At 36.4% G+C, this 12,012-nt stretch overlaps 1 protein-coding gene across 3 annotated transcripts in view; it reads left to right on the forward strand.

The window, feature by feature from the left end:
- The window catches only part of pcm (5'-3' exoribonuclease pacman), a 136,838-nt gene that overhangs the window by 14,887 nt on the left and 109,939 nt on the right, over positions 1–12,012 (forward strand). For all 3 annotated transcript variants that reach the window (XM_081736800.1, XM_081736801.1, XM_081736802.1), the window contains exons 5-8: positions 603–767; positions 7,397–7,567; positions 11,269–11,389; positions 11,516–11,676. In XM_081736800.1, the coding sequence (XP_081592926.1) occupies positions 603–767; positions 7,397–7,567; positions 11,269–11,389; positions 11,516–11,676 (618 nt within the window). The remainder of the gene's footprint in view (positions 1–602; positions 768–7,396; positions 7,568–11,268; positions 11,390–11,515; positions 11,677–12,012) is intronic.

The following is a 12,012-nucleotide window of genomic DNA, read 5'->3' on the forward strand; positions in this document are numbered from 1 at the left end:
TAGGCGGGGATTGTTAATCAACACATCATGATTGCTGTATATTTGTCGGCAGCTGTCATTTAATCTCGCAATTAATAGAAGTGGACAGCGATATCCAATATACAGAAGCGTAAGTGAGTTGGTGTAATTAAAATACTGTATATACGTCTACTTCAACATCACATGACTCGTAATTAGGAAGTGGTCGTTCTAGTTGGCACAAGCCGAATGGTGGATATTACTCTGCATCGTAGCAGAGAGGAAAATGATGAGATCATTGGTAGTGTTCTGTTGAAGTAATGTGATGACTAGTTTAGTTAGACCAATATCTTGTGATAATTTGATAAAATACTGATTAATATTGAAACACACTGCATTACTATGGACTATATTAAATTAAATTGAAAGGTACGGCGACAGCGTCTTGGTTTAAATTAGATCGTAATGAGATGGTAATCTCTTTCTATTGCTGAAGTTCAGGAACGACCAAGTCAACAACCCAGTGTAATAACTCGCCTTCTTCACTTTTTAAAAATCATTAATCGTATTTTTATTTAAGCAGGATTGAGTGGTATTATGTTGCTGTGTTCACTGAATATATATATTCTTACATTCTTTTTCAGACTCCAGGAGAAGGGGAGCACAAGATAATGGATTACATACGCTACCTAAAATCAAAACCTGATTATGATCCTAATACAAGGCATTGTTTGTATGGATTAGATGCAGATCTTATCATGTTGGGCCTCTGCACTCATGAGCCTCACTTCTCTTTGCTTCGTGAAGAGGTAATTAGAATTTAATAATATCCAGTTCTGTACTAAATAACAATAGGATTTATATAAATTAGTCGAGAAATACTCATCAAAACAACCATAAACGATTCAACGCCAACATTTCAACGACTAATTGTTGTCATCCTCAGTGTACGTTCCGTAAGGAGTCACGCTGATTGTAGAACTCATATTTTGATTAGTTTCCTCCATTGTAAAAATAATGTTACTCTTTCTTAAGAATTACTGCTAAGTTTCCTTGTTAACGTATGCTATTCTCCTTATCTTTATTGAAACAAATCAACTTCACCAGTAGAGATAATTATTAGTGAGAATTAAAACTTTAGTTTTGTGGCTTATGTTGTTTTACCCATATTAACAGGACTCAAGTTTGAATTCAGAATATATCTTCAAACTGTAATTCAGTATTTTACTTGTTAGCTAGATTTTAAAAATTTTTCTACTGCATGCATACTCACACAATCGGTTCTGAGTCGTGAATTTTATTTTTGAACCTTCGTTCGTTTAGTTGACTGCGGCGTGGCTCAGTGGTAAAGCGTTAATTTATAGTACGTGGGATCTTTGGTTCAACCCCAGGTCATGCTAAATAGGCTTTGTGGTGGCCAAATACTGTGCACGTGAGTTTTCTCGGCGTTCTCCCATTCCTACCACTTTTTTGATTCCACCATTTCATTCATTCTCATCCTCGCCACTCCTTTACCCTACACGGCATAACCGTAGCATGTAAAACTGAAATATTTAATTTTTCTGTCATTAGTGTAGATTGTTTTAAAAACTGATTACTTTTTTTTTTTTAAACGATAATATTAGTAATACTTTTATTTTCTTCTTTCGACATTCGACAATAATGTTACTTTTGTAGATCCATTTGCCATATGATAAATTTGTATTCTGTAAATGGCAATTCATATGCGAATTTGGTACCTAGTATTAATGTTAATACGATAAATTGTATTCATTTGTTGCCACGGTCTTCCAGTGCATGTAGTACTACGTTCGATTGCCGACGGAGTGCTTGTTCAGGTTCGAATCCCACTTTAAATAAGTTCCGTCTCATATTGCCCTAGTGCGGAAAAGAGACGTGAAAATCAGACGAACTTACCATTAAAGTATGAATTAAAGCTTTGCCATCTGCTTAAATGTGAAGGATTAATCTGAATGAGACAAGTGAGTTCTATTTTGTCCTTATCTTCAGGGTAAATATAGAATGATTAGGAAATTGCTACTGGACTAGAAAGATCAAAAATGTTTTAGCAATGTAGAAGGATGGTACTAGCATAAAGCGATGGATGGTAGTTCAGTGGGCATGGGTTGAGTTCCACGGCTGGTCATGCTAACTCTTTCCATGGTTTCTTTAGTCGCACAAGGTAAATGCAGATTGGCATTAAAAAGTTCGGCAACCTCCGGACCTGAAGAGTGTCCTTTAAAGAAAGAAAAATACTATATGAAATTGTTTTAATGTTCAGTAACTAATTAAAACAGTTTACAGAGTTTTAATTCAACTAAATAAAATAGTTCCTTAGAACTATAGCATAGGGTGATCCTTATTTTCACATGTCTGAAATTTCAACCTCTGACCCTCTCCTATTGTTCCTTTCTACGAAAAACAATTTTCTGTCAAATTTGAATCAAATTCATTAATATTTAGAGGTTGCTCAAGTGATTTGAAGTTTATTGCATATTCTGCCGCAGAGCATAATGCAAGTTGTACATGACATGCTATAGCGTTATAATTATTCATTCCATCATGTATAAATTAATGATAAATAGTAATATTAAATAATTACAAAAATAATAAACATTATAATAAATTAATAAACTTATAGATACGTAAATTTTTCAATATAATAAGTATCCTTATCTATAGGGCGCTTTTGTCTGCTTGCGTGTGCGACCAAAAAGAACACCACAGAAAATTAATACCTATAACCAAAAAATTTACGACCTATATAACATTGTTTCGAGGGTAATCAAAAAGTAGTGACATCACCATGGTTCTGTCTATAGTCTACACTCTAAACCTCGCAAGTTTAAATATTCAACCATTTCAAGAAATGCAACATAGGTGACTGACTTGTTTTAGTTAATGAAGAACTCATTTTTGTAGTTTAGATTTTATACTGACAATACTTCTTGTAAATATTAATCAGGTTTTAATAGTGACATAACGGAAAACTTTCTCTTACAACCATACATTGTAAAATATACGGCTGTAAGACTAGTTTCTTGTAAAGACAACTGAAGCATGTAGTAGAGGCTCGTTTTCAATGGGGTGGCCCAAAAGTAGGTATACACCCCTCCATTGATTAGATATAACATTTTAGCTTATGGGTTTATTTGCTTCGGCTGTTCTGGGGTTAAAGTATAAGTAAAAAGGCTTTAAGAACAAATAATAAAGAAATTAAGTCTCCCTGATGGATAACAATATAAAATACTATGAGCTGATCAGTATGGGATCAGTATACCTACTTTTGGGCCACCTATATATATATATATATATATATATATATATATATAGATATAGATATAGATAGATAGATAGATAGATGTGTGTGTGTGTGTGACAATTGGAGCAGCCCACGCCCACTTTCTGTATCTCTTAATTTTCTCAAAGAAACGACCCGAACGGTACTAACCAAGAGAGTGGAGCGAGTTGAAGACTTCTGGTCCCGTTCTAGATCCCTGTCCAACACCGTCAAAATTCGATAAAGAAACTTGAGCATCTTTTCTTCCAGTGGAAAGGACTTACAAAAATAAGAATCGTCGGACACAGACTCAAGAAACCAATGGAGCCACATTTTCAGCATTGATTGAAGACATTTTTGGCATTGCACATTTAAATGCCATAGATCTGATGGACAATGAAAAAGAGAAGGAGGAAGTGAAGAAAGAAGAAACACAAAAGAGAAGAAAGCAACAATCCAAATCTGAAGAAGATACGTTATTCGAGAAAGCTATGTTAGCTAGCAGCAGCAGCGAAGAAGAAAATGAAGATCCAACAAAGCTCCAGGTCCCAGTAAGACATTAAATGTTCGACTTCGAAAGCAAGGGTGCAAAGGTGTTCTATCATCTCAGGTAGCCGCAATGCTCGATAGGAACACTCAAGTGACAGATGTGCCATGATGATTCTCTTTGAGGCTTCCAAGATGTATGGGCAAGATCCTCGGGAGCTAGCCATTAATAGATTACCATCCGCCGTCAGCGTCAACAATACAGGCAGTCGGCTGCTACTCACATTAAAGAGTCATTCAAACCAAACACAATTGTCACAGTTCATTGAGATGAGAAGCTAATGAGTGATAGTAATGGAAGCAATAAGGTAGAGAGGCTGCCCATTTTGGTATCGATCATGGATGGCATCTAGCTCACTGGATGGCGAAGGTTTGGTTGTTCCGTTCCCAATTTAAGCTGACACAGACAGAGTTGCAGGGATTGCGAGATTTCAACATATTTCTCGCGAAGATTTACGTTAAATTCTGGTTTCTGCCACCCTAGGTTTCTACGGCAACTAGAAATGATCTCCTATTCCTTAAGGAACTTCATCCTTATCCTCAACATGAGATTGGTGAAGCAACGTCACACAAAAGAACATGACCACTGTGGTATCTGTCAGAAGATTTGATTCTCCTTAGTCTCTTTGATCCTGAGTTAGACTCTAAACACAAAATGAGCTATGGTGCAATCTTCAGCAGAGATAGAAGGAGGAGAAGGTCTATCAATCCGAGCAGATGTGGATTTGGCAATGGTAGAAAGTAAGACACATCGATTATGTGACAAAAAGAAGCAGAAATATATTTGATCATCTTAGCATCCTAGATGGTTTCCTCAGTGGAGAGCCTAATGTATGGAATGATAGAGATGACTTTAAGGTCGCTAAGGCAATTGTTTGCTCATTAGCAACCACAAATGATCATGCAGAGCGTGGTGTCGCCCTCATACAAAAAGCGACTCAGTTAGAATTGTCACACACACAGTTTTAAGACTGCAGAACAGTTGCAATATGCAGTCCAAGTAATTGAACACACCTGGGAAAAGTTCCCTGTTACAAGGAAATTAACTTTTCTGCAGGATCAGTGATTGCAAACCTATATGGGGCTACTCACAATCGGAATTTGTTATTCTGTAATAATTCAGTAGAAACTATTCAAAATTTTGGCAGTTACATTGACTTCCTGTGAATAACTGACTATATGAAACATAGAATACTCGAACAATTAGCATTAGGGTTTGACATGGCAAAATTGTAACATCGTTGAGCCACCTTTCAATATTAAAATTCTTATATGATATTTTGCATCTATTATTACTATATGAAAAGAAAACTTTTGAGAGGATCAGAGAGTAAATTGATTTATTTTGAAATTTCACTATATGACCACCCTACTATAGCACCATCAAAACTTAAACGTTGTCTCTAGAAGATAGTGGTACACTAACGCGATGAATTTGAAAATGTGTTCTGCAATCAATGTTGGAAATCTGAAGGACCGGATTGTCGATGGTCGGATTTTGAATGTCAACCTGTACCTTCAAATAAAACTCCGAGTAACCGTCTTCCAAAATTTCTTCTTCCCGTGTTTCAGTTTTAACTTTTTCCATGTACAATGGTTTCACAGATGTCTTTAGAGCCCTGTTGACAAACAAATGAATCCTGGTGGACAGTAAAAAGGATCAGACACTAGAAGGTCCAATTTCGTCCGACAAATGTCAACCGCTCGATGATATTTGCTTCTATCTAACGGCGAGATTTGTAACTTCTACCTTCGTGTCGAAAGTAGAAAATTGGATATGGATAGCTACCGTTAAAATCACCGTTATACCTTAAGATAACGGATTGAATCCATTAATGAACTCAAAATAAAATAAATAAAAAAATCGATTTCATCCAGAAATTAACATGCGGACTAACGGACAGAGTAAGTTACCGTAATCCGTTAGTGTTAAGGAATTGACCCCATTAACGAACTCGGTTGAGATAGTCGCTCTAACTATCTATGGCAAAAAGAAAAAAATACGCTATCATTCAAGAGTAATTATGTGGAGTAACGGCCGGACGTACTAACATTACAATATCATACGCACGTCCCATTTTCGTGATCCTAATAAATAACTTTTATTTCGCATAGGAAAGAATCGGATAAGCAACGCAAGTAAACACTTAATAAGTATGAGAAAAAGCGGAAAGGCTAGTGCTCACCGCAAAAAAATATGTAGCAGAATATTCTTCTATATGCAACTGGTATCGCTTTCGGAAGATGCTACTTCCTTCATCAGCCTGTGGTAAAGACTTCCAAAAGGTTAAAAAACATGAAGGGTGGTTAAAAGGTCAGGATATGTAAAAAACAAATCATTTGTCAAACATTAAAACACACGGGAATAGAAACTCACTGACATTGTACACTGCTGTTCACTGTTTTCTGTTCTTGCTTTCCAAATGGTGAAAGTATGTAGTGAAAAGTCCAAATAATATTTATTTCTCCTCTATCCAGGTTAAGTGATGGCCTTTATTTGTAATATAATATGATTCTTTAATTTTTCGTTCCGTTACTGTTTTTGCTTTTTCAATTAAACATGATTCCGCGATATGATGGTTATAATCTCTAAGATGCGTTGCTAGACCGGGTAACTGTTGTGGATTCCGAGATTTCGAGGTACGAACGTGCTCAGTTATTCTAGTACAGATGTTCCTTTTTGTTTGACCTATATACACTTTATCACACTGACATTTAACCTGATAAACGCCACTGTTTTGCAAAGAGTCAGTAAAAGATGCTTTAAAATTGGTTATGTATTTATCTATAGATTTTGGAGAAAATTCTGAAATTTTGATGTGTCTGCAGAAATTTCTTGATTTTTGCTGAAAAATGTGGAACCAAAGGGACACCAATCCATCCGTTGTTGGTTGGTGCCTACGATCTCCTGCTGTACCTGTTTATACCATTTTAACAATAAAGACTTTTGGAAACCATTTTCCTCTCCAGTTTGTAATAAATACTGTATTTCCTTGTTGAGATCCTCAGAGAGGTCTGAAAGGTAAAAGAGCCCTTGTAAAAAAGTTTTTCCAAGCATTTAATTTCTGAAGCCATGAATGTGATGATTTGAAGTTGATAATTTTTATAACAATTTTGTAACCATCCTTCATGTTTTTTATCCTTTTTGAAGTCTACCACCGGCTGATGAAGGAAGTAGCATCTTCCGAAAGCGCTACCTGTTGCATGTAGAAGAATATTCTGCTACATATTTTTTGTGGTGAATATCAGTGGTAGAGCGTTCACCTCTGATGCTAGGGGTCTCGGGTTCGATCCCAGCTCCCGCCAAGTGAACTTTGTGGTGGACAAACCGTGTGCGTAGATTTTCTCGGGGTTCTCCCGTTTCCTCCCACTTTCTTCATTCATTCCACCATTTCACTCATTACTCATCATCACCGTCTCCTTTAGCCTAACCGGCATAACCGTGGGACGTTAAACTTAAAGATTTCATTTAATTTCATTTTGCTCCAGAGGAAAACCCTCTGCAAGTGACTGGGCTGCTATGTAACCCATAAGTGTATTTTACGTGTGTGTATACACACTTGAGAAGTATGAGTAATGTTTCTAATTGAAAGTGTTTTTTTACCTGTACAGGTTAAATATAATGTGAAGAAAAATCAAGCGAAGAGAATTCCTACCCCAGAAGAAACCAAGTTCTATTTATTACATTTATCTTTAATGAGAGAATATTTAGAGTGGGAGTTCAGTTCTCTCAAGGCGACACTCTCGTTTCCCTTTGACGTGGAGAAGATCATTGATGATTGGGTAAGTGCATTTCTTACCTCTAATACATTACGCTTGTTCGTGTAGTCAAACCTAGTACACGAGCTGCGTATAAGAATGGTATCAGTCGTAAGTAATGGAATTTCTTTGTCGTATATTGCATTTTAAATTAAACTAACCTGGATTTTATTTGGCAAAGGTTAGCAAAAGTCTTTAATATGTGTATGAGAGTAATCAAAATTTAAATGTTCAAGAAACGAAAAATTAGATGTAAACAAAAACGCTAGTATTTACAAATGATCTTTATTTTAGTGTTCATGGTTTTGTGACTTGTGCAAAGCACTTGCAGTACTTGTAAGTTTTGTGAAAGAATCCATAATCTAAGTTCCGTTGCTATCCCTTAAAGTATAATAATAATTAGTAATGTCATATTAGCCCGAATAGTACGATATTTTTAGTATAAAAACAGTTTCTTAAAAGTCATTCTCTTACTATAATCGCGGCCTAGCCCTTTACACTAAAAATAAAATTTGTATATAAAAATATATACATTTTGTATATAAAAATTTGTATATATTTGCTCGAGCACATAGGACTTCGCCATCTGTATCACTGTCCTGCGACTATATGGTACCGTTACGTGACTCGTCAAGATCAGATGTATTCAGGAAACAATGGTAATGCATCATTTTATGGTTTAATTTCATGGACACCTAAAATTTGCTTTTAATCTACTTTCACTATACTTCCACTGGATATTTAAATTCATCGGAGTATATCACCAGAGTACTGAATATGAAGGGTTAACCATCAGAAGAAGGCGCAATAAAGACTAGGATTTAACTTCGCTAAACTGAAAGCTTTAAATTTGCAATTCTTCCATTATACAATATATTCAGTATGTGCGTGTGTGTGTAATAGTGTTTGCTGGATATTTTTATTTTTCCATATTCAAGCCAATACGGTAATACAGAGATTGATTCATTTATATTGAACCGAAGTCAATGTGCGACTGTAGCGCGTATGCGCAATCCATCACCATGAGATTGCCACGAGACAAGCAGCCGTATCTTATTAGTTACGCAGTAGAGCAGTGTGGTCGACCGTAGTGTGATGTTGTAACTGAACAGATTCTGGGAGGGGGGTCATTGGAGCGCTTTCCGATGCTAAGTTTATGACGTCTCGCACAGTTGAAATGTTTCAAAAGTGTGTAATTTTCGTGTGTGTCGTGCCATTATGAATCGTATTGTACGGGAATATGTGGAGCACAGTCCTGGGCCCACCACACCAACACGAGCAGCTAGAAAGGCCTCGTGAAGAGGACCCCGCCGTTGTCGCTTGTGGTTCGGCTTATGGTGACCTCCTACAACGATATTGTATATCTGATCTGTAAATTACTTCCATGTTTAATTGTAGCTATTTTGGGTAACGGTGCTTAAAAGTGCACAATATGTTATGAAGAAGAAGAAAAAAATATGTTGAGATAGATTGATGTTCATGTAATGGTACTTATTATGACTAGAGATAGTTCAGCTGTTTTCGTGTTGCTATGACAACAAAAAGATTATTATTCATGGAGTTTTGAGAATAAAAGTTAGTTGTTCTATATATTTGACGAACCTAATTTCCAAAGCATGCAGTTGTTAGTTTTTGCAATTAAGTGTTTAAATTAAAGTACCGGACCGTGTTGACTTACTCGAACTGTGGGCAAATATATGTAACACAAGGGAATCATAAGTAACGTTACACTCTTAAAATCTCCTCTCAGTTTACAATGGCCAGCAAATGTAACACATCACAAGCGAGAAACAACCGCGCCATTCACAGGATTTTACGTCTCATGGTCAGTTGTAAGAGCAGTGTGCACGCTCGAAAACCGCGTCATGAGGCTGAGCGAAAAAAGAACTGCAGGAGGCCATAGGAATATCTCGCGAGTGGTCGGTGAAAATTTGTTGTTACTCTTGATGAGTCGTAGCTTTATCTCACCGACTGTGGTAAAATTCTGCCATTACATACAGACGCTAAGAGCCGAAGCACATTCTTGCGCCAATGTACAGAGAGTTTCCCAAAAGGATTTATGATTGTAGCTGATTTCTCGTACTGGGGCAACCTGCGTCTACGAAAGGAGTGAAACTACAAAATCACAGCTGCTATTACCAGAGTCATATCCTGACTGAAATGTACTAGCATGAAATCCCAACATTGTACGAACAAAACATGAATTGGGTTGAACTGCATCCAGCCACACGGCGACCTCAGACATCTCTGGAATTCTATTGCCATATGAAACAGGAGACTGCAATTTCGGCATTTCCCTTGGACATTCCTGTTAAGAGTCCAGGTGTCAGCCCAATGAACTATTGTTACTTTCGGGCTCCTAAAGCGGCATGTGTTCCATCGTCCAGTCCGCACCATCTCCAGCTGTGAAAGCCTATGAAGAGAAGTGGGATGCGATACCCATAGTCCAGCTGCAACGCAGTCTTCTGCAGTGGAAAATCCGATGCAGGGCAATAGTCAATAGAGGTGCCCTGCAAATCAAACACAAACGGTGCTGGAAACACAGTATTTCCTGGGTAAATTGCACAGTCAAATTCGGCTTAATATAAAGGGAGCAACCTCGGTAATAATAATATCATCGAAGGTGTTTTAAATTTTTTTTATTATTAGGGTTCTTGCATCCCAGTCGCGAGGTTCCAGGTTCAAATTCGGTGGCATTTCATCCTGACAGGTTTTGTCTCAGTTCCGCCAGGCAAATGAGGTGTAGTACCTTTAAATACAGGCTCTGGCCAACTTTCTGTCTCCTCCTTTCCCATTGTTGATGGCTTAATGATTTCGGTGAAAAATGGCTTCGCAAGCTATATCTGGATGTTCGTTCAATAATAACCTAGCAGAAATTGATAGAATAACTCAACGAAGTATGGTATCATAACTAAAGTATAGGAAGAAGCTCAATAAAAAGTGTTCGTAACATGTCAAAGAAACTGGAAGTAACTTTTACTAATAAGGGTACAGGTATATATTGGAGAGACCAGTATCAGTATATACCAGACTGATATTGGAGAGATTAAATATAATCTTCGTTAGATCGTAAATTTGTTACAAAACGTCATTCTGATTGTAATAATTCGGCCACCGTCTGTATTCCGAACAACATGATTTCTTGCTGTTAATGGAGGAAAGAAGATGAGATAAATAAGATTTTAAATTTATATGATGGAAATTTAAGTGTATATAGGTACATATTAAGAAAAGTTTGGACCAGTACTTCTCAGCGATTTGAAATCTGGGATGCACTTTGATAGATATTTAACTAAGAAAAGTGTCTCAGTTATATATGAAACTAAGTTACTTTAAATATTCAGCACTGAAATGATATATATTATATGGTTAAATTCACGGTATTATGATATGAGTATTGAACTTCCAATTGTTTCCTTCATAACGAAACTGTTGTGCTCAGTGTTGATTAAGTGTAGTTGTATTTCTAAAATTGCATTAAGACTGTTTCTGTCCATGGGTTTCACGTGAACTTAAAGATGTAATTTTATTTTACCCAATTATAGAGTAAAAAAGTAACGTAAGTAACTTAGTGTCTCATCAGAAATTTCAGTATATTCACCTCGTAATTACATAGTTTGATATGAGAACTTTGTAGATTATTGTATATTTCCTCAGAACCTACCACTATCCCGCAATCTGTAGGTTTTGAAGTATATCCTCTTCAATAGATATTGTCTTTGCAGGTGCTGATGGGTTTTCTGGTTGGAAATGACTTTATACCTCACCTTCCTATGATGCACATTGCAACCGGTGCATTATCGATTTTGTATAAAGTGTATAAAGAAGTTCTGCCCACTTTGGATGGTAAGTTAGTTTCCCTTCTTTTTCTTTCCTTTTAGTAAGCTGTGTTGAGCAACCAGTGTACTGTATATAGTTCTTATATGTGGCTTTGCAACTACATCATCATTCTTGTATAATTATCTGTTGCAGGTTACATAAATGAAGGAGGTACGTTAAATCTTCCTCGGTTTGAAAAATATATGAGAAGACTAGCACAGTTTGATATCAGTACCTTCCGAGATACGTACGCAGACCTGAAGTACTTTGAAGCTAAAACAGGCAGGCGAATGGGATCGAAGGAAAGACCAAGAGTAAGTAATATGTGATACATACAAAATTTTTGTGTAGAGGCGTTCTGCATTCAGTTTTGTAACGCAGTTTATCATCATTTGACGTTTTAATACTTGGTTAATTTCTTATTAGTAAATGTAAATAAACCATAGTTTATCTTGGTGGTCGTTACATGTTAAAGAGCATTAACAATCTATACTAATCTTAGGAAAACAAAACGCCAATGTTTCTTTCGAATAAAATGCATTTGACATATGTCGAATTTTGCTCTAATTCTGAGAATATTAAAAACTAATGACGAAAATAATTTAAAAGCAGTAAGTTAATTCTTAAATACTTGTTTCTAAATATTGATT

Source organism: Thermobia domestica, chromosome 13, assembly GCF_964235325.1.
Source record: "Thermobia domestica chromosome 13, izTheDome1.hap1.1, whole genome shotgun sequence".
NCBI classification, from domain to species: domain Eukaryota; kingdom Metazoa; phylum Arthropoda; class Insecta; order Zygentoma; family Lepismatidae; genus Thermobia; species Thermobia domestica.